Source organism: Panonychus citri, unplaced genomic scaffold (assembly GCF_014898815.1).
Source record: "Panonychus citri isolate SS breed McGregor unplaced genomic scaffold, ASM1489881v1 Contig00002, whole genome shotgun sequence".
In the NCBI taxonomy this organism is placed as follows: Eukaryota; Metazoa; Arthropoda; class Arachnida; order Trombidiformes; family Tetranychidae; genus Panonychus; species Panonychus citri.
The window spans coordinates 26541-51839 of record NW_026515407.1 but is presented as its reverse complement, the minus strand read 5'-3'; the positions used below and the strand labels follow the sequence as shown (position 1 = coordinate 51839).

At 29.7% G+C, this 25299-nt stretch overlaps 1 protein-coding gene across 1 annotated transcript in view; it reads right to left on the bottom strand.

The window, feature by feature from the left end:
- Nucleotides 1–25299, bottom strand: part of LOC128387136 (cell adhesion molecule DSCAML1-like) — a 48667-nt gene that overhangs the window by 6875 nt on the left and 16493 nt on the right. The window contains 7 exon segments of the mRNA XM_053346313.1: nucleotides 1939–2067; nucleotides 3801–3923; nucleotides 3926–4105; nucleotides 7253–7540; nucleotides 17849–18139; nucleotides 20081–20380; nucleotides 24419–24622. Coding sequence (XP_053202288.1) covers nucleotides 1939–2067; nucleotides 3801–3923; nucleotides 3926–4105; nucleotides 7253–7540; nucleotides 17849–18139; nucleotides 20081–20380; nucleotides 24419–24622 — 1515 coding nt within the window.

Genomic DNA, 25299 nt, shown 5'->3' with positions numbered 1-25299 from the left:
ATTTTACCATTTAAAAGATTGGAAAATTTTTTGCTTCTTTTTTTTCAGAAAATACTCTTTAGAAGGTGTTGCTCTATGCTGAAGGGTATTCATGGATTCTCAAAGTTATCATGAATTCTGGGATTCAGTTGGAAATGTTTAAATAACAATAAACATAATCATCATGAAGGTAAATGGATAATTGAACATCATTATCTTTGCTCAATTAATTGTCTACAGTTAACAGCAATTTACACACAACATTTACTATTCAAACATTTACCCAACTCATCATCATGATAATCATGATAATCATCATCATCAGCATCATAATAATTATCAAACATTAGCATAATTATATCAGAATTAACTCTTGTCTTAATACATTCAAATAACTTCCAGTTCCTTGATAACATGATAACTATCATCATGTAGATGATAATCATTTCCATGAGACTTTTTTTTTCACCAAAACTGAATGTTCATAATTTGAGCCAACAAATGTTGGAGAAAAAAAAAGTTCTGTCACAATATTGAGATGAAAAACAATAGAAACCAATCAAGATAATTATCTTTATCATTACCATGAAAAACCATCATGAAGATGTCATTAGGATGCTAGAGGAATAATCTTCAAGCTGAGAATTACGATAATAATAATTACGATTGAATATTATTGAAATTTTTCCATGAAAAGAGAAAATGAAAAAAAAAGTTCATCAACAATAAGAAACATTATTTTCTTCATGATAATAACTGAATTAATCTCATGGTGATGATGATGATTGGTCAAAGTGAAAAAAAATAATGAGTGAATGAATGAATATATGAAAATGAATGAATCCAATTTATATAATAATCTAAAGACAAAAATGAATAAAAAACTAATAACCATGATAATCTTGGTGATAGTATCATGAATCATAATGAAGATAATTATTCATTCATATAATTATTATTCATAAGGGATAGTGGATATTATTTTCTACTATTCAAAGTAGGTTGAAAAATAATTTTCCGCCGGTGGAAATTAATTCTTGAAACATAAGTCACAAGTCAAAAAGTTAATAACATTTACACGATGTTGGTGATGACCCATGAAGAAAATCATCAAAAATGGACACTTCATATTGGTCAGTTGAAGGAAAACAAAATCGAAAAGTTAAAAATAATTTTCTCTTCTTCTTTTGATAATGATGATGTTCCATCGTCCGAATTTGATGAGAAAAGTTCTATTAAATTTGGAATAAAATGAATTGAAAGTTTTCCAAATTGAGACTTAAACTGTTGCTATAAATTTCAGTTGAACATTTTTCGTTCCAACGAAGCGAAACTAATTGTTTTAACATTTTCTATCTGATTAAAAACCTAAACCCATTTAATTGTAACATTAATTACAGTCTGTGGAAATTTAGTCAACCGAATTTCAATGAAAATCTTCCATGATAGTGAGAAATTTATCTGACTGAGAATCAAGATTATCTTTGCAAACTTTTTTTTCGAAAAAAACTCAAACATAATAAACATAATATTCCAAACATTCATATATAAATTTATCTCTTTCTCTCTGTTTACATTTTCGAAAAAGTTCAGAGAATCGTGAGTTCGACGAGAGAAAGAGAGAGAGAGAGAGAGAGTGCAAAAGAATATGATTATCTTCGTATGTACTTTTCGTTTATCTCAAAATTCATAATATTCACACTGAGAATAAGATAAAAATCTAATGAGATTATATCTCGATTTTGTAGAAAAAGTGAAAACAAAATGCAAATCATCATCATTAACATGATTGGTAGAATTTTCTTCCAACTATTGTTCTTTTTTCAGAGATAGAGAGATAAAGAGAAGCTTAGCTTTAGAATTCATAAACATCATGAGCATCATGAACTTTGTTCCCTCGAACTTGAATAATTTTCTTTCAAGTGCAAAAGTGTAAATTGCCTTTTACCGTAAACTTACCTTTACTAATTGAATTGTTATCTGAACGTATCTTGATACAAATCATAATTCCGAACATGATGAGTAAACTTGTTATTATAATTCCAATCAGAATTCCAATTATTGGCTGGAACGATGATTCTGTTGATTCTGTTTATCATTATCATGAGCCAACGTTTCCACCACCATGATAAATATGATGACATGATATTTGTAATCATGAGATATGTTGAATATCATGGTTAAGATGGCAATGTAACATGAAAGTGAAAAAAAAATTCGAGATGAGAAAAAAAAGCAAAGTTATTTATAGTTAATCAAAGGGAATCGTTGAGGCTTCTAACTCCCACTCCCTGTATTCCCACCTTCATCTTAATTTGTATTCTGAAAGGATCAACATGATAAAAATGAAGATAAAGTTACTGATGATGAAGATAAAGATAATAATGTTAACTGTTAGGACTAAATGAGCAAATAAAATGAAGCCATCAGGTGAAATCAAGATGAGGCTTTAACAATGTAATCAGTATGTTCAGTGATCAGGATGAAAATTATCATGTTACCAGATTCACAAGGGTGTTAACGTCATGTGCCTCGGATGTATAACAATTACAAGAACTATGGAAAAATCAGCGAAAAGAAAAAATTCTGATTCATAAAGACTGAATTCTAATGAGTCAATTTTACCTTTTCTAATGTAAAAACTGATTAAAGATCAGTTTTATTTACAATTCTCAGGGTTATGATTCATAGTCTTAGTGTCATATTTGAATTATTATTGGAATGAAAAAGATATTATCTTATGGTGAATTTCATCATTACCATGTCAAAGTTTCATGATTCAAGTTCCTAATGCGATAATATGAAATTCATGATACTTTTCTTGATGGAAATAAATGTTTTTAATGAGATAAAGAATTTGCACAAATTTCTTTTTCAAGTTCGATTCCAAAGTATTAGAACTTAAAGTGAATATCGAAAAGAAAATCATTTCGTTCACATGGTAATCTTTTTTTATTCCATCATGAGATGTTTTCTCTCTCTCTCTCTCTCTCTCTTTCTATCTCCTAGTTTCTTTCCTAATTCATGGCAAAATCGACTGAATTTATATTCAAAGGTTCGAGCTAAAAAAAGTTCTAAGAACTTTATTTAATCATTAAGGTTGAATGGTAACTGATTATCATTATTATTAACTTAACTTCATCGAATCATCATCAATCTTATAAAGATTCAGATTAAGCTTTATGAGAGAAAGGAGAGTAGAAGAAAAAGTTCTTATTCTCGAACTGATTTCATAAAATTCTTCAGGAATTTACAAGAAGAAAGTCATGATTAATATACTCATGGAAAAAGTTCGTATAATTCATGATAAGTGTTAAACTGTTGCTTCCTTTCAGTTAAAATCCAAGGTAAACAGATTATTTAGCTCATTGTCAATTCATTTCATGATAACTTTCAACATCGATTTAGAAATGAATACATTTCATGGAATTACAGAAGTTGAGTATTCAGAAATTGCAAAATTTATCCTCTGGTTATTGATGAGAAGATATCAGAAACAGACTAGGCAAGGATAAGATTTAGTAGGAAAAATCAATTCTGATAATATCTCATGACAGACTGACAAATGATTGAGGATGACAACTGAAAAGATAATCTTGAAATCGTTTAAATCTTGATTATCTGAATCATCAATTTCTGATCTTATTTTGTAATACTTTTTATCAAAATTGTAGAATTTCATTTCCCATCTAATATTCAATTCCCATGAGATTAGATCCAATACCATCTCAAGAAATCAGTCTATCTTTCGAGTACCAAAATTTCAAGGTCAACTAAAGTTGATGTAAGTATCAATCGTTTTCATTATTCTGATAACTTGCCTTGTTTTTTAGCCTCTTTTTGAGGTAAATTAAGTGTATAAGTGGTCAAGGAAACGGATGGACTTCGACCTTTCTTATTGCTACCATAGATGTTGAGAGTAAACCTCGTTGAACTGGGAAGGAATTGATATAAAATGAAGGCACTTGACTTGCGGTGGACCAATGGAGCTTTTGAATATCAGAATTATAAACTTCGAGGAAAAATATTTGAGTCAATCCACCGCTATCACCAGGTAAACATGAGACACTTAGGGAATCCAAAGTTTGGTTACGAATGGTACAATTGGTCACTGAATCAGGAGGACCTTTCAAATGAGAAGGAAGAAAATATTATATAAGATTAAAAATTTGTATCCCAAATTCATTCAATAGAAAAACATGATTCATGATAAATCTCCTGGAAAAACATTGTAGAAACAAATTGTAACTTCGACAAATGATAATAAATTTTGCCAGAATTCTCATGGTTCTGAACAATGAATAGGATAATAAATGGTTCTTCAAATACTTATCATGTTATCAATTGTTACCTTTCCATGTTTTTGGTTTCACAACTCTAGAACTTTTTGTTTTCTAACAATTCTCAGATTCATTCATGTAGTTATCACATTTTCAATCAGAAATCAATCAGTGAACCAGCAAATTCATTCAACGGAGAAAAAAAAAGTGAGAAAAAGTCGACAACTTTGTAATAATAATGTTCGAGCATAATAATAACATATATCATCGTCATGATTATAACACCAACCTGAGAAATTGAACCTTAGAATGATTTTTAGAACAAAAAAGTTCCAAAGACAAACTATAACTTAACTTTTTCTCATATCTGTTTACCTTTGATATTATTTTACCTTTCGCTTTGTTGCAAAACTTTCAGTCTATTAGGTGGTTCCTGAGATTTCATTTCAATTGTCACGAAACATCATGAAGATTGCAACATTATGTTCCAGTAAGAGTATTTCATCATTTCATGATAGCTCTCAATTCTGTTAATATCTTTCATGGTTCGAGAACTTTTTCTCTTTTTTTTTCTTTGTCCTTCTTATTACTAATTCGAGATTCATTTTGATCTCTTCATCTTTTGTCCTCTGTTAATACCTGATAAGTCCCGATTCATACAGTTGAACAATCATCTGTCCATCATGATAAACTAATCCTGTCAAAGCAATCCAATCAAGGATTTGTAATACAGATCATGTAGTATTCAGAGGTATGAGAGATCTGGATATGGATTCAGGGAGAAAGAATGAGAAATGAAATAACATATCGATTCAATAACAAGAATAACAGCAACTTCTATTAGATGTCTGGGGTTAGAAAAATTCAGCAAGTATATTGATATAAGAAAAAAATAATAGAAATAAACGAAACACGGAAATATTCAACTTATATAAATATGAAAAAAGTGAAAAATAAGTTTAGAAATCAAGATGGAAATAATCAATTCTAAATTAACTTTCACATTCTATTATTATCGAGTTGACTCCAGATCATGAATGGATCAATTTTTGCTACAAATTCAAATTTCCATCATTATGTTAAATTTGCAAATAAAATCAGAATTCAACAGAACCGCCGCAGGGATTGGAATCGCTTCTCATTCCCAATTGAATCATTATCTTTCCTAAGCGATCTACCTCCTTTATCCCATGCATATCAATGTATATCAAATTCATTGTTCCACCACCCAATCGGTCTCTCTCTCTCTCTCTCTTGTATGTTACATGACATTCATTTTCATGGTTGTGTCTTTTTCTGAGCCAAATGGATTAAATGGAGTAACAATTTAGATGGGGTGTGGTAAGAGAGCGTGACAATTCCCATGAGAAGATGGAAATTATGAAATAAACTATGAAAAAATATGGAACATGGAACAATCTTGCTCATTGAGAATAGAAAATTTTATCCCAAAGAATTTCCATCCATTATTATTTTCCATAAACTTCCCCTGTTTCTCCATTTTTATAATCATCATTATCATCATCAACTAAACTGTTCCTAAAGTAGAAGAAGCATTTATATATTGTTATCATTTTTATTGTTATCATCATCATCATCACAATTATTAATGTATTATCATCATTCTCATCTCATGAAAGTCATTGTCTCTCCATCTATTCATAAGAACATAATTTATATCCAACTCTGAGCAGGGAATTGAAACTTACACCAAAAGTGTGTATGTGTGACTCATTTGATTACAATTAACATGAACAACAATTTAACAATAGATTATCATGATTACAATCGACAACTCGTTCAGAATTTCAATCTATTCAAAGCCAAAGGAAATTAATTAATAATTTTTCCAAATGAAACAAATTCCCAAGTTTAATTTCTTCAATGAAAATCCATTAAATGTTCATTCAATTCTTTCGATAACAATTTCACCGTCTAGACATTTCCTAGAACTCATAGTTTCAGGGAGAAAAATATCAAATCGTATTGAAAGTAAATATCGTAAACTTTTTCCATCGAAAAAAAAAGTTATATTCAAATTCATCTTGAGATTACCTTTGAATTTGATACAAAGTTCGTGTTAAATTGTATCATGAAAGTTTCATTCAGATGAAAAGAAACATTTTTTTCAGAAACAACTCAAAATAATTTGGAAGTTCATGTAAAAACAACTCGGCAAAGCGATTAGAACTCAACAAAAAAAAAATACTTTCAGCAAAATGAAGCAAAAACTGTCTCAACAGCAACAACAATCAAATGAGGTGTCACTCAGATGGATTCACAAAAACTGTCAGAACTTTTTGTTTTCATGGTTATTATTATTATCATGAAGTTCTGGGGGATATTGTAAAAGTAATTGTTCAGGAGGATGATAAGAGAGGGATGAGAATGATGATAAGGAAAATAAATCCACTGGAAAAGATTGACATGAAAAAACAAGATGTCGACAAGATTAACGGGATAACCTTGTAATACAATCAACCAAAGGACAGATGATTAAATTGAAACAATTAGGTAAATAACCTTGTTAGTTTGTATCATTTATATTGTCCAGTATAATTGTCCAACCATCTAAATATATCAAAGCTTATTTATCATAACAATAAAAAAAAATCCATAGACATTGAGCAACATCAGTTCAATTGAATGCTCATAATAACCAAAGTTGAAGGTTAATCTAATTTTCATTTTCACCAAAGAAACAAAGACAAAGTCTATCATGGTTTTCATTGTCTACTCCATGAAATTATCAACTCACTCATGTCCTTGGACTTTGAATTAATTGTAACCAGAAATAGAAAATAATAACTAAGCTTATTGTCCAAATTTCATGATACTCAACATGTTCACAGTATTATATTATTTAGACTGAACATGCAATCCTATTTATAGCATTTCAATAGTTTCTTACAACATGAATTTCCATGAGCTGGACAATGTCCAGAAAAAAAAGTTGATTCTCTTTCTCTCTCTCTTTATTGCCAGTTACTTACTTGCTGGAATCACTTGATATGAACAAGGGTCAGTCTGGACACCCACTTTATTTGATCCCCAACAAAGTAGGACACCATAGGAGTTTTTATACTTTGGTACATAGGAAACTACGGAAAGACTTGAATTTGAGGTAAATGAACGTATCTCAACAGTTTCCAGGGTATTATTGAGCATCCAATTAAACTGAACATCATCTGGATCAGCATCAACTGAACAGCTTATATTGACCATCTCATTACGAGCTACACCAAATTTAACTTCCTGGAAAGGTTTACAAACAGGGGAAACTGAATATCATCAGATAGGAAAAGAGATAAATAAAAACATCAATAGTAATTAGAATCACAATTGACTTTTATAAGATGAGAAAATCAAATAAACAAACAATTTGAAACAATTTAGATGAAATCGCTTATTCTGAGAAGAGATTAATGTTATATATATTGAAAAGATTTCCAATCTTACAGAACTTTTCAGAACTTTTCTTCCTTTTATACTTTGATTAATGTTCAATATCTTGTGATAATAAATGATTGTTGATGTTCTTGTTTCATCATGAAAACGATAATAAAAAAAAGTTCATGAAAACAAAGGTAAATCCATGGAATTCAAACTTTAGAGGCTCGATTGTTACATAAAGAATATTATTTTATCCCGAGAAAAAAAAGGTCTAGTTACTTGAGAATTCAGGTTAATAGTGTAAAGAAAATTGAAAAAACGAAACTTAATCTTTCACAATAAAAGATGAAGTGAAAAAGGGATTAGTGAATCTGGAACGGGATTAAAGGGATATAATGATCAACTACTTTTCTCTAGTGAAACGATGATAATGGAAAACAATGGAGAGAAAATTTCGGAAAATCATTGGAATTCAATTTGACCAGAATTTTCTTTCACAAATATTTCAAGTCTTTTATATCTTCATCATCTCATGAGCCTATCATCATGACTTGAATTTCAGGTAAAGTCAATCGTTTTTATGAACTTTTATCGTTTTCTTTCATCTTCTTGTAACTTTAGTCTGTAAAAAAATTCTCTGAACAAAATGGTCAAGAGATTATTCTGAAAACTGATCAAAAGACAGAACTGTATCTTTTGTATGTTCCAATGAAAATTGAAACCGATAAGTTACCATGTAAAAGTGCATGATGGTAATATACTAAGCAGAGAGAAAATGGAAACAAGAAATTTTTGTTCTGGAAAAAAATTCAGAGGTAAAAACATCATGAAAAGTTAATAGGAAAACATGAAAAGTTCAATCGTAATATATTCAATTCAATTGATTGGTAAGCTTTTGCAGACAAAGCAATCAAAGAAACCATGTTAATAATTTACTTGATTGTTGTTTACAAAGAAACAATTTTCTTGAGCAATAAAAATCACATGGAAAATATCAGAGCAAAAAGAAATTGAATTTACAAAAAGTATTGAAATTCATCATGACTTATTCATTTACTTTTTACATGTAATAGATTCCAAAAGAACCGTTCGGGCAGTTGGTCAAGTTATCGATTTGAGTTCTCATGGAGATTGAAAATGGTATCCAGCGAATTTGAGGAAATTTTCCAAACAAATGTGTAGATTCCTCTGAAAGAGACTCAAGAACTTTTACTAATCAGAATCATGATGGAAAAAAAAAATTCCATAAAGTTGGTTATTCTCATCTCTTATTATCGACAAACGATTATGTGATGAGTGATAGAGAGTTTGTGTCATCAACATCTCAAGTATTTTCCCATTATCATCCACCACATCAACAAAGGTAAATGTCCATAAAAGAGATGATATTTTTTTGAAGATAAAAAATGATGACCATAGGAAGAAGAGAAGAAACAAAATTCTCTCAGGAGATTCAGGGTCCATGTATTATTTTTCTATCCAAGTGACAAGCTTGAGTGAACTTTAAGGGTTTAAGGAAATGTTACATTATCATCATCAAGTTTTCATCCCATTTTATCCTCTATTTTCAACTCAATTTCTTGAATATAACATTCGACTAACTTATCATCTTATTAATATAATAATCACCATGCAGATTATTATCATCTGAGATTTATGGAACTCCTTGTAACTAATCATTTCCATCTACTCGATTAATCAATGTATCAGCTGTTGTTTGGACATTTCACCAAGTTACCCCTTTAAATTGATTCCAAATTTTTCGCGGTAAATATCATTGGATTGTCTTTCGAGTGATTGATTAGTGCGATTCGATAGTTGAACGAGCGAAAACTTGATAAAACTCAAAATCATAGTAAATTACATGATAACTTTTGACTTATCATCTAATAAATAAAAACTTTTGTTTATCGAGAGGAAAATGAAATGCTCAATGTATCAATTTATATATTTACAATGTTCCAGGTCAAGAAGTGATCACTTGAAGAGAGGATGAACTCAAGATTAATATCAATTCAGTCTCATGCAGTAAATGATAGTTCATTTCATGGTGGAAAAGGATCTTAATGAAATATACATAAGATTTTAACTATTTATCGCTCACTCTCTAGCATTTACACAAGAGACTCATTGTCTTAAAGATTTCAAATGGGTCTCTTATCCTTACTATCATCATCATAATTAATCATGATTATTCATAATGAATTGAAACGTATTACCCTGAATTTAGATACAATATAAACAATAAGCTAAATGTTGCTCCATGTAAATCAGAATCTAAATCTTGAGGGAAAATCATCTTACAATAGTTTATTTTAATTTTTGAATTTCTCATGTTTATATATTTGTAAACATTATGATGGTGCATATGGAGTTAAATTGCCGATTTAAATAAACCTTTCAGTTCATAAATTCTGAGCAAAATGTTACAATGTGACATCTAAATTCTGTAAGAAAATTTGATTGGTACATAACCATGAATTCTGTTCACTTCTGTTTATTATTATCCATTTTCCCTCTCATTTTATTTCTTCCTCTCTCCATTTTCATTTTCTTTATCAAACCTTATATTCCTTTTAAGATGATCATCGTCATCAGAACTCTGGTGAACTAATCCCTAAGGCGATTCTGATCTATCATCATGATCGTTATATTATTCATAATACTCAATTCTTGCTTCATGTTTACAATCTTTCTCGTCATTTCATCAAAATCTTCTCTGTTCTATCCATTATCTTACTTAACTGTATTCTGAATTCTATCATGAAAAAAAGAGATATTCTTACCCATTTAACCAATTTCGACAATGAACACTTCCACTCTTCCATCTTACCTCTCACTTCCTTTTCCTTTTTCCTCTTCCAACACCTAAACTTATTCATCGGCAAAATTCATTACCTTGGGAAAAAGATGAGCACATGAAAATTTCAATGTTCTAATGAATTAAAATCTATAATAATGAAATAAATTTAAGGAATGATAAAAAAACGAGTAAAAGTTGAATGGAAAACAAAAAAAAAACTTGAAATCGAAATTTTTTCTCAATCAATCCCCTGAGGCGATTTAATAATTTCATAGCTAACAAGATGTTGAAACGATTTCATTCAACTTTCGTCATTATCATCAATAAATGATCAACAATAATCACTTATGGTTAAAGTTAATTGTATTTTCGTTATCATTGCAATCGTTTCACTCTTAGTAGGTCAACATGTTATAAACAACATTGATCTTCATCAATAATAACAAAGGTAAACAAGAGAGGGATAAATTTTAATTTGATTTATTTTATTTATGCTGAATCAATGTTTCTGTTATCCTTAATCATCATCATCATCATTCAATTTAAGTTGATCATTAATCAATTTGATTCTTGGTGATGTTTCATATACTATTTCTAAATTGTAATGATTCAGATTGACAATCAGAGAAAAAGGTTAAGAGAAACTGATATTTGAAGACGAAAAATTTATGATAAATATTGACTGAGTATTCACATCATGGTCAATAGGTGCAAGTTCATGGTAATTTAGACTAGGAGTGGGAAAAAAATTCTGAAAGTTCATTAATGAATTTGGATCATCAGACACAATGAGATTTTCCCATGTAAAAGTTAAAAGATTATGTTTATCTGGATGAGAATAAAAGTTTTTACAATGTAAACAAAATAAAAAAAGCTAAGACTCAATTAGATTGGTGGATTTTAGATGAGATTCAGATTAAGTTCATGGTGAAAAAAAAGAGTTGAAACTGAAAGCAGGGGAAAAAATCAATTCCAACTCAAACTCTTGCCATTCATTAATTGGTTACAATGAATTAATCAACTTGTCTTATCAAGTTGCTGGTAAATCTTAATTAACTCAATCAACAGAGGTGAATAAAAAAAACTAATGCAAAGTTCATCAAGATGAAATCCAGAGAAAAGTTCAATGCAACAGAATAACAATTGAACGAAAAATGGAAATATAAACTCTGATGGAAACAGTTCGAGAATTGACAGAATTTTCAAAGAAAAACATTCTAGATAAAATTCTGTCATGATGATATTTATGAAGAGAATGCTAGTGGTTAGAAATCAAACAGAATCGAAAGAGTTTCTTAACATTCTCCATGTAAGAACATTTTCTCAGAGAGAGAGAGAGAGAGAGATGATAATTATTGCATCTTTGGTGTCATCATGATGATAATTCATTGGTTTTTTACATAAAATTCTGACACAAACAAACACACTCCTCGTGTTGATTGATAATGTATATAAGATAAGTAACTCAAATTGACTTATTACACCTTAATTAACAACCTTTTTCCACTTCCTATTCCATCATATCCACTCCCTCTTTCCGTAAGGTAATAAATCATTAGCCTTGATTTTCATACCTTTTGTATGATATACAAATGATATGATTTTTTTACAACATGCAATCAATCAGAAAACATTAGCTCAATGGAAATTATTGAATTTACATGAACATGAGAAAATTTATCGAGATAAGTTATCATTTATTTAGCTAAGAAGAAAAGAATATTATTTTTTTTATATTCTATTCGTTTTTCACTCCAACTTATATGGTTTGATTTCATGAAATTTTTATACCGAAGTTAATGTAAAGGTAAGAGGAAGGAAAAAAGGTTTTCACCTTCAGTTCTCATGAGATTGAAACTCGGGGAACATTATTTAAGGTGAAAGACTAATTTTCATCAACCAAAGGCAAGGGAGAGAAAGGAGAGGAAGAGGGTGGGGTGGGTGAGACATGGAAAAGACAAAGATGTATGAAGGAAAAGTATACAAACATAGAAGAAAAAAGAAAAAGCAAAACAAGAGATTCTGATGAAGATAATGGTGGATGATAAAGGTAAACAATAGGATGGAAAAAGAAAACATCACAACATTTTAGAGCTTCAACTGTATTCGTCTTCCCTTCATTCATTGTAAGGAAAAGTGGGTATGCAATGAGTAGAAGAGGCTAAGATAAGATTACATTGAATAGAAGGAGGGAAAAAAATCGAAGCTCAAGAACATGAAGTGTAATTATTACTATCATAAGATTACAAACATTTTCCATCAAAAAGTTTTAATATTTACCAGTTTTTCAGAGCATTTTCATCGTCATCATAATCCTAATCACTTGAGAATCAAGGACATCTAAAGTTCAACATGAAGATAGATTTTTACATGAAAATTCAAGAAGGGAAAATCATTATCATCATCATCATCATGAAGTAAACATGAGAAAGGTTATCAAAGGTCCGATTAACAATATAATATGTATTATATTTATTTATAGATGAAAATAATAATATCAAAAGCAATCAAGTAAATTTGCCTTAGGCCATTTTCATCCAAAGATTTGATTCAATATTAATTCAATTATAATGAATTATCTCACTTGGAAATGTAATTTCATGACTTTCAGGATTTTTGCTCCTTCAAATTGGAGTGAAAGGTCACTGGTCATCCTCATTTTGTATACTGTACTTGTCTGTGATTCAATTGTCACTTGTAATTGTCATGTTATTGTAAAGTTTATTTCATGATAATATTTTATAAATGATAACTTCATTTACTAACTCTGAATACATGATGAAATATTAATATTGTTCAAATATTAAACAATTAACAACTGTTGCTATTATTTGTCACTGTTATTAATTGACTTACAATGTTATCGTATCAATTGTTTATCTTATCACTCTTGAAATATTCAGTTTCATTGTTTACCATGAAACTTAAGTACCTTATCCCTTTCATGATAATTGTTATCAGAGAGTTAATTCAATTATCTTGTTTTCATATTCAACTCGGCATTTCATTCAATACTAAAAACAATTAACTCGACTAATTGACTTAATTGGCTAAGATAAGATTAGAATCATTTTTGTTTTCTTTCTATTCCATGGAAAGTTCCATTCAGGAAAGAAGAAAAGTCAATTCGAAATGCATATTAACAAATGTCGAAAAAAAGTTCTAACATGATTGACTTTGTAATGTGATACTAAGATATCATTTCTATCGGAGATTTTGAGATAAGTTCATTTGAGTTTCTCTTTTTCTGAAGAAACTTTTCATTTGGAATAATTCATGTTTTAGAATTTTTCTTTTCATGATGTTTTTGAAAACAAGATTCATGATTATATCAAGTCAAACGTGAGTGGGAAAAAATTACAGAATCTGGAGGAAAAGGTTGTGGTGGGAGTGAGTGGAGTTGATGAATGACCATTGAAATATATCTTTGGTGTTGAGTGTTGAATCATGAACTTTGATTTCCATTGAGATGATAGATAAATTCATGAGAAGATAGTGGATAGAAAAAGAGCAAAAAGCAAGATGAGCATCATTTTCATAAGAAAACCATAAAGATGTAGATGAGGATGAAAAGGAAAGCAAGAAAGTGGATAAGAACAATTTTGTTTCTCTTTTTTTTCTATTATCATGTTTATCTCTTTTCTCTTTATTCTGAATCTTCAACTTTTTTCACCATTGAAATAAATCTCAAACAAAGAAAGAGGAAGTAACCATGATGATAGAAGAAGAAGATTATCTTGCAATGATAACATTTAATCTTAAATTTTCCAGGGAGGGAGAAGAGAATGAGACAGACAGAACTGTCTTCCCTTTTAACCGAAGAATATCAAGTTATCAGAACTTTTCAGAATTTCTAGAAACCCGGAAAATGTTGACATGAGTGTAAACAAACATCCTTAATGATAACCAACAAGAAACAAGAGTAAATTTGTAATTCACTCAAAGAGAAATAAAGTTATCATGGAAATTCAGAGTCAATTAAATGAATCCGATGTCCAGAACTTTATCTTTCAAATGAAAATCATGCTTACCAAACTCAAGGTTACCCAAGAACTGAGAACCAATTTAATTTATTCTCAGTAGATTTCAATGTATATACTTTTTTCACCCTGAAAAGAATAGGAAAAAAAATATTCATTGCAAAAATTTTCTTCATTCATCTTCTTGAAACCAGATTACCATGACAACTTATTTACCTATTAACAGATGATAATATTTACCTTTACGAGAAGTGATTCTAAACTCATTTGATTGAATAACAGGATAAGAGATGAGAAAACAAGATTATCGAATCTCAAAGTCGAGACAGAACTTTGTTCCCTCTTAGAACAATTCTAAAGGCTATATAACCATTATCATCATGACGATAACTTGTAGATGAGCATCAATGGAGAGACGATGATGATGGAAAAGTGAGAGAGAACGAGAATAATAATGTAAGATAAAGTGAAAAGAGACGACATTATATTAACATTGTTTGGATAAAACTCTCTGGTAATTTTATCGTTTTTTCATCAAGGTATAAACAGAGCATTAACCTTTTACCTTCCTCTCTCAACCTCAATCATCATCATCATCATCGTCATCCCATTCAAGTCACTTCAACTCTCTTTGTTATGTTAGTCTTACATTTCCAATTGAATCTCATTCATTTCCAATAGATGATCAATTCAGAAATTTTTTCTCTTCCGCCTCCTCATCTTATCCCTAAGCTCAATTCTTAAATTTCATCTTTCTTTTTCTGGAAGATGCTCACTTTATTCTCATCTTCATCATCTTGCCCATCCCAATATAATAAAACATTTAATGTAAAAAGATAAACATTGTAAATGGAAAATATAATTTCTCAATTTTCATGATACATCATTTATTTTGTTGCTACAAAATGTTAACAATAACAAAAGAAATAAATAGAAAATAGTTTTGAATGAACAGAGAAAGAGAGAGAAAAAGTTCTGGTCATCTAGATTATTGCAATTGGTCAGATGATTAATATACCTATTGGAAAGTTAATGGTCGGTAAAGAGGGAAAATCTCAATTGAATTTACAGTTTGCAAGCGATTTGCCATGGAAAATGTTGTTCTTAAAATTGGTTACAATTTGGTATCTAATTGTAATTTAGAGCATTGATTCAACATTTTTCTATCCTCTTCATCTGATGGGATAATCTTCTCGATTACTTGATATTAGATTAAGAAATTGTGCAAGTTAATCTTTCTCAAATTGAATGCAATTCACTTAGAAAGTGACAACTTATCATCATCATCATCATCATCTGCTAACATGATTAGATTTAATTTAACAACACAGCCAGTGATGTAATTTCATTAGATTGCTACATTTAAACTTTGAGATTTTCAGAATCGATCGTAAAAAGTATAACGCATTTGAAATGAACACCAGAATAGTGAAGAGGAAAAACTCTAATGTCGAAAAGAAAAGAATAACAAAATCAAGGAAGAAAATAATGATGGCGATGATAGTGAGTGAGTGAGTGAGTGAGTGAGAGAGAGAGAGAGATACTAAGAATAAGACAAAAAGAGGATAAGGAAATGATGAAAAATACATGAGCTTAAATCCAGCGAGATAAATGTTAATGATTGTACATTATCATCGCTTTAATATCGTCAAGTTACTTAGATTTTTTGAATCTCCAGATTCTTATTTAAGGAGGGAAAAAGACATGATAAACTAGAGGAAAGGGTTAAAGTTCAAAAAAAAGCAAAACTCAATTCGAACTATGATGATCTGCAAAAAAGTTCGAAATACTAGATAACAATTTATACGAAAGAGAGTAATAAGAAATTGATGAGAACAGTGAGAAAAAGAAAATGAATCTCATGTTGATAATGATGATGATGATAGTGATAAGAATGATGATCAAGATGAGAATAAAAAATGTTCTTAAAAGAAATAGTAACTCGATAGATTTACAGAAAAAAAAAACCTCATTATCTGTCACCAAAAGTGTCATTTTTCCCTTTGCCGTGTCAATGGAAATGAAACTTTTTTATTCAAAATCATGATCATCAAAGTGAATGGGATGATAAGCTCATAATCATCATCATCTTCACCAACAACACCATCCCCTTGGCGAGGATACATAAACAATGGTTGTATCCTAATAACAATGACAATGGGAAACTGTTAATGACAATCAAGCGTACGGAGGTTGATTATATGCTCATCACAATTAACACAATTAACTAACAACAGAAAACTATTTATCATTATTTATTGATGGTAACATAATAATAATTAAAGCTTAATTAAGCATAAATGAATAACTCCTTAATCAGTAAACAACAATATAACAAATTACGGATAATAAATAAATTAAGTTGGCACTTAATTGTTGTAAATGTAGTTTAAATCATCTTAATAATCATTAACAGTTATGATCATCATCAAATCTCAATGTAAAAACTAATAGGATATAACAACAATCATTAACGATAAAGAATATCATTAAATTTGATCATTTAATTAATACACACTTAAATGATTAATCATCATTGAAAATATCTAATCAATTAATCAGTTGATCATTAAGGTGAATCAGTTTTAATTATTTGGTCTCCTAGAAAATTGCTTCTAATTATATCCTAAACTTTTTTTGAGATCATCTCAGTTAATTGTTGGTTTTTATTATCCTTTTAATGATCTAATTGATTATTTGTTAATAATATGGTTTCAATTGGTCAACAATTATCAGCATTGCAACTTTTTATTGGGAGTGGTTGATGGTCAAGGCTTCAGATGGAGATGGTCAATGTTATCATTAGAGAGTAACTTGTGGTTTCCATCATGAAGATTGAATCATTGTCGATAATCATGATTGGATTGGAATAAAGGAGAAAAAAAATAATATTTCTCTTCTCATCTCGAGGAAAAAGTTCTGACATTCGAAGGATCAAACTAACACTTTCGATATCGTTGTAATTAATCAACAATCTTGTGATTACAAGTTGAGATTTTCCAAGTCAATAAATCTATTTGTCTACTTATCCTAATTGCAAAAGCGAATCTTCAATTGGATTAATAATTGATACGAGTTCATGCAATGATTAGAAATGATTATTCTCATGAGTCTGATTACCTTGATATTTTTGTTCTAAATGAATATTGAATTTTTTTCTTCGAATTTCGAGTTTTTTGTTTTGCATTTTCTCCTGTAAAAACTTTAGATCTTTTTTTCTCCTCTTCGTTTATCCTCTTAAGATTATTTTCTCTGGTGATTACCCAGAGGAGAATCTGAATGATTACTGGATATTTGTTATTGGAAGAAGTTAATTGTTTGCATAATTTTCTTTTCTCTTATTAGTTTTTTTGCGAGAAAAACAAACGTGGAAAAAAATATTTCGAATACAACAAAAATAAGATAACACTTACAGAGCACTTTAAGGTAAAAGGTATCACTGGTTCCAATTCCTTCAGAGTTTGTTGCTGAGCACGAATAATATCCTCGATTTTGCCGTTTGACTTTCTGAAGGACAAGCGATTGATTCGAGATTATTATTCCAGATGAAGGTTGGGACATTAAAGGTGATCCATTGAATATCCAAGTGACCTCTGTAAGCCACGGGTTCGAATCGATGATACACTCAAAATACACATCACTTCCTTCACGAATTGAGTCACGATCAATTTTAGCACCAAGAACAATATTCACAATTGGAACATCTATAAGCGATTTAATCACAATTAGAACAAAAATGAAAGAAGACAATTAGAAAATGAAAGCATTACCTCTGTAAGGGCATTAATGGTCAGTTTCATCAAGCACTTTGATTGTCAAGCCAATGGAAAACTTTACAATCAAAAAATAAGCGGAAAAGGAAGTTGGTTTTTTTGTTGTTGTTCTTATCTAATCAACAATCAAACTTGTTTACAATTTGATTAGCTGATAAATAGCATAAAATCATTTGTACAATTTGTATCATTTGTGTATCTTATCAATCAATCAAACTGATGATGGTCATCATCATCATCATCATCGTCATTTAAATGGTAACCGTTACTGTTAATACAACAATGATGATGAAAGTGATGATAAATCAGCTGAAACAATCGCAATCATCATGGAGAAAGTTCATTTATCATTTTCTATTCTTTCATAATCATTTCCCTTGTTTCTTGTATCAAGTTCATGTTCAATTGATTTTTCTCTTTTTCTTCCTGGTTCCATTTACTCATCTCCATCATCATCATCATCATCGTCGTCATCCTCTCTCCTTGATTAATCTTCAACCCCAAAGAAAAATAGATAATTATCATTATTAGTAATTGATTGTTTGTCTTAACAATTGTCATTGACATTTGATCATAAGTCAACTAATCCAAGTAAAAATCTTTCAAAGCTAAAAGATTATCGGTCATGATCATTACAAGATAATGATGATTTAAAGGGAAAGAAATGGACAGTGAGAGAGAGAGAGAGAAAAAAACTAATCCACTAGAAGATTATTATTACGCAAAGAGAATAAGAATTACAATTTGTTCATTCGAATAAAATTAAAACTTTTCTTCTCTAACAATCAAAGGGATTCAATTATTATTGTAGACAAAACCGGACAACTGATTATGCTAATATCTGAGTACTTGTGTCCAGCCCGTTGGGAGTGATCAACACATGAGATTATACTGATCTCTGTGATGACCATTACAAGCAGCCCAGTAAATGGTCAGTATCTTTGGTCAAAAAAAAATGTTAAGATGAACATGAAAATCTAAATGGTCAAATGGTTTCACCTCTTTAGGGAAATGTTACTCGTTTTCTGTGATATTTATGGTCATTGGTTTCGCAATAAAGATAATGACCTTACTTTTTTCTGCTGTTTATCTAATTTAATGATTGTTAATCAAGTGATAAGATGATTAGCAATCAGATTTAACTACTATTTAAGTAAATTGTTAAAATAACAATGAAAATGATTAACATTAAATTACCATAAATTATTAGCTTGTTATTGACCACTGGCTAGTTTGTTATCATGAAAGGCTCAATGAGTTAACATATATCTCATTATAACAATCAGTTTAGTTTTTTTTGATAAATTGAAAATGTAAGTTAATCAATTCTATTGGAAATCAATTATTGACACTTGATTATCTTAACAAGATTAAATTGTTGTTATTATTGAACATTAACATTATCGGTTGACCTTAATTGTAGCCTCTTAACAAGTAATAACATTATCAGTATTTGAGATAATTGATGAAAAAAAAGGATGAGGGAAGATGATCAAGTCTTTTAGGCTTCTATGGGTGGGACAATGGTGATGATGATGATGATGTTGTGTCAATGATTATCATCATCATCATCATCATCATCATTGATTTACTTTTGAAGATGAGGATGCAAAGAATCAAACGTTGATAAGATGTAAATGGGGAAAAAAAGAAGGAAGTGAAAAGAGAAAACAAAAAATTTAATTCCATTGGAAAAAAAGAAATCAAATGAAAAGAGATTGTGATATAACAATAGATCCTGAGAAAAGAATAAAATTTTTTCTTCACCTTCATTCTTTCATCTTCTCCATCATCGTTATCATCATCATCATCATCTTTTCATTGATTAACATGATGAGATTAGAAGATAAAAAGAGAATAGAATTTACTTACAATGAATGTTAAGTCTGACTGATTCTTCTAAGCTGCTATTCTTCATCAATGGATTTTCTGCTTGACAGATAAGTTCTTTACCATTGTCAGTTGAAGTTCCGGTAAATGAGAGAACGCTCATTGTCTCATTACCATCTTTAGAAATTGTATCACGAGATTTGTTCAATCGACGACCATCAAGCCACCAAAATAATCGAGCTGGTGGCCTGGAACCGGAAACTCTACAAATTAGTTCACTTCGTTTACCAGTTGATATAATTTTACTTGAAGGAAATTCAATTGATATTGTTGATGGTTTCACTTTTTATTCCCCATGAATATTATTGTTTTTGAGAAGAGGAAAAAAAAAGAAAGATAAAAATTAACACTTGTAGAGAAACAAAAAAGTTCATATTCAAAAGAAAAGTAAATGTTCAAAACTCGAGATAAAAACAATTATGAAAAGCTCAGTTCGAAATCTAATTTAATGTTATGCTTTTGATTGAATTTCTTTTGCCTTAGTAAATTAAATCAATGAAAATAAAATACTCGCAATTGAGACTACAAGAAGGAGGAGAAATGGGTTGAGGCGGAAATAGGATGTAATTCAGTCTTCCTGAATTTCTCGGTGAAAATCTCTCCCCACTTTGCATACGATAATTTAAGGTGGTGATATTTTTCCCTTGAATTAATCTATCAATTGATTTACATTATGTTTCCATTAACTTAGTAACAAATGAACCTTTCAACTGAATTTAAAATTTCAATAATTAACCGTTACAACTGATTTCAAACAAGTTAAAACAATGAAACCTTAATCAATGTAATCATCTAAAAGTAAATTAATGATAAGTAGCCAAAGATCAATTTACCAATTGAACTTGAGTCCATTAACAACTCTATGTTATCTTAATTTATGTGTATTGATAATATGATTAAGCTAATCAAATCTTTAGCAAGACAATCATTTAATTGTAACTTAACTGACCAATGATTTGATTTAATCCAATTCCAACACTAGTAACGATTTTTTTTGCTTCAATTTGAATGATTTTTTTTTCTGTGATTCCACAAGGTAACTTATGGTTCGATAGTCTTTACTGATACAACCAATAGAGCAAAAATTGATACAAAATAATCAGATAATAATATTTGAATGATAATAAATGTTATCATGAGTGTTGATGAAAGTCAGATATTTTTGAAGTATGTTAAGTTTATGGTCAATGTTTTGGGTTGACCAGATTCATCCAAGCTTGACCAGACTAACCTTCATTAAGGAATAACCTTTTTTCCTTGTCCATATCAGAAGGATCATCAAAAACAACGAGCAAACATCCACACACACCCTCTCTTATTTTCAGCCTTCGTATCACCTCCTCTTCCTCTTCCTCTCATTCTCATTGTACATTGGAGGATAATAATGAGCATGATTCCCTCCGGTTCTCATCAGGGATCTAACAGGAGTCATTTGATTAATGCCTTTCATCTACAACATCATTTTCATCAATTCCATCATCATCTTCATCAGTTTTTCTTCCATTATTTTTCCTTGTTACAATTTAAATCTTTGTATATATTTTTCCGTCACGTTCAGAACTGTAAACGCTTCCAAATGCAATATCATTATCATCTCCTCTCCATTCTCACAGTATCACTCACTCCTTTTGCATTTATCTCATCCTATTATCTCTCTCACTCCCTATAACTTGGATTGATGATAAAAAGTCTAAATCAAAGAAATTTTCATCTTTTGCTCAGCATCTTCTTTCCTCATCTTCATCACCATTTTCCAAATACCCCCCAAGTATACACAGCTATTAATACCCTTTCGACTATCGGTTATCTATCATTATCCACCTACAATCTATCTCTATTAAAAATCATCTCTCTCTCTCTCTCTCTCTCGCGACCATCAACCCTCCCATAGACTCACCATGAACCCATATATTTATCATGATTATTTCAGTTCTTAAATACCTTGTGTCGCTTAATAAATTTAATCATTACTATCTTTCAACTATCAATATGCCACGAAGCGAGATAATATTATTATCTTCATCATAAATTATCCAATCAATAATAACCCTATGGTATTATTATCATTTGATCCCCACCACCGATCACAATCCTACTTTGATTTCTGTTGTCTCTCTCTCCAAGTTAAAGACAGAAATAAAAATTATATGAATTATTGTCTCTCAGTGAGTATCAATATTAACGGAAGTAAATACCCTGTTATATATATAAAACTCCCACAGATGATGATGATAATAGATGATAATGATGATGGAGGAAGAGAATATATATAATATTAGAATAAAAATCATTCCTTATATTGAGATGATAATCATCATCACAATACAGAAGTAGAAAAAGAAAGAAATAAGTTAATGATAAATTTCTCTGTCTATTTCTGTCTTTCTGCAAAGTGAAATGTGTTTATCTCTGTAAAAAAATTGTTGACTGGACAGAGAAATGACCAGCAACTTCTGATGATGACCCTTAGCTGAATGTCCACCGATTTCTGGATATATATTTTTATCCCCAATGATATAATGATAATGACGATAATATTTCATACAAGAAAAAGTTAGAATCCAATGGATATAATAAAAGTAGATTGAGTTTGCAAAGTCTCTGGATACTATTATCATTACGTTGATTATTATTATTACTTCAACTGATTGTGTACAATATTTTGTTAGTTTAAATAAAGTCTACTCTCAGTTATTAACCTGGTCAGTTTTAGCTTCTTATAAATGACCTTTAAGATTTTGTCTCAAAAAAGACTAAAGTATTAGTATCAATAGTTAATCAGTAACAATTAAGTAATAACTTGTAATTCTAATCAATAAGTTTAGAGACAATTAAATGGTTTGATGATTTACTATCATTATGATTGTTGTGCAATAAAAAAAATTAAATTGTTGCAACTTAATCATTTTCGGTAAATTGTTCAACTATTAAGAAACTTTCACATTGATTACAATTCGTGTAACAATTACTATTAACCCTCCGAATCTATTGTATTCGTATGAGTTTTCATGAGATATTTTTTCAAATTTTATCCTTCATTTACTTTGAGAGTTTTTTTTTCTTCTTCTTTTTCGTCGAAAATGACAAAACTTTTTCATTTAGAACTTTTTTTTGACTCTTTTTCTTCCTCAAAAACACCCAAAGTTCAATTGTTCAAATCAAATGGTGTGTAAATTATTCTCGTAGCGATAATTGTGATAATTGTAACGAATTGAAAAATTTATTTCTCTTCTCACAAAACTATTAGAAGAAGCGAGAGAAAAAAAGTTCACAACTAAATGTTGAAATTCTGTAAAATTCTGTTTACCATCTAGTCCATGATATCATTATACTGTTATCATGTTCATTTGGTCAGAACTAAATTATCATCAGTTAACCAGGTTTAAGGTAAGAAAATGAGAGAGTGTTAAGTGGGACAAAGGTGAGAAGGTGGGTCATTACACTTTGGCTTTTAGGTTAATCAATGTTTAAGCTTAAGGATATCATGGAGTGAATGGTTTACACTTATATATATCATGATGAGAATTCTGAAAATGAGAAGAATGAGTAAAAAAAAAGTTCTGAGCTATTTCTTGGCTTCCCTCAATATTAAAAGGTCACCATTAGTTTTGCTTTATAAAGCAAATTGTTTTGAAATGAATACTTTCACTTGACAGAGACGATTAATATTAATCATTAGCTGAATACTTGAAACTATCATGAATGAAGATATTCATTGAGGAAGAAGACAAAGTTATTCAAATACATTTTCTCCCCTACATTTATATAATGAATGGTTATTAATGTTACACCAATGGTAATTTCAATGAATGAGTATCATTATTATCATGAAAATCTCAAGAAAATTCTTAGGGTGTTCATGAAGATGATTTAGTTAAAAATAGTTCAACATTAACCATTGAGAGTAGTAAATATCATTAAGATAGTAAAACAAGATAGACTTTACTGTTTTGTGACCTGTCAAAAGGTTCGAGGGTTAGTTTTTTTTTTCATTTCTAATTCTGTTCGAGATGGAAAGTAGTAAATACAATTTCCATGACAATGATTTTCCATCTTTTATCTCATGAAATGATCACCCTAATAGTTAAACCTCTCCCCAGATGATTGATTAAAATTTGAACCACTGGGAGTGAAAATTTCCAACTCCCTGATATGAATCAAAACTGGAATCTATGAGTTTCCATATCATCGTAAAAATAATTGATTGTAACTATCATCATATAAACAATTTACTATCCAATACACATGAATGAATAAAGTTAATTGTTAAACATTTTGTTTATCTCCATGTTTGTTGTTTTTATAAGTAATTTAACTTACAGTTAAGGTTAATTGTGATTGATGTTTGTAATGGATCAGTTAATGGGCTGTTAACCGCTTTACATGTTATCTTTGAAAGTAGTAAGGGTCGACTTAGATTGGTAAGGCTTAGGTCACTTCGGGTCACTTCATTTGATATAATTTCATAAGAGGCTATTAAAGGTTTATCATCTTTCCACCATGTTAATGTTGGCCTGGGTTGACCTAAAGTTTTGTTTAGTTGATTTGGTAACCATGATGATGATAAAATTATGAAGGCGAGAAAAAAAAACACCAAAATTACAAAGATTAATAAGGTTACATGTTAAAGTTAAGAAGTTAATTATTATTCAAAGGTGATAACAAAGTCATTGATTATCATTTGCTATTGAAAATATTAATATGTATCATCAGGATTGTCATCATGCTAATCAGTCTGATTGAAAATTAAAATGCTAACCTGAAAATTCAACAAGATGAATATACATTTATCATGACAGGTTATCAAAAAAGAAGCAATTTCCTTACAATCAATGTGAACAATCAGTTGATTACTACGTGAGTATCGATGGTGATTGTTACCTTTATGATTATTTTGATAGATGAATCTATTTTTTCATTTAACTTTATCTTCCTCTCTCCGTCTCTGAATAAATCAACGATAATCCTAATCTATCATTATGGATATCATGATGTTCATGATGATATTGAAATCATAAACCTCATCAATAATTAGATCATTAGTGATAGATGACATTATTATGTCATGATAATTATTGTAATGGGAAATATATTAATTTCTCTGAATTTCCAAATCATTAAATTTATTCACATGTACATCATCATTACCATCATCATGAGAATGATGATAAATACTTGGAAGAAACAAACTTTCAACACTT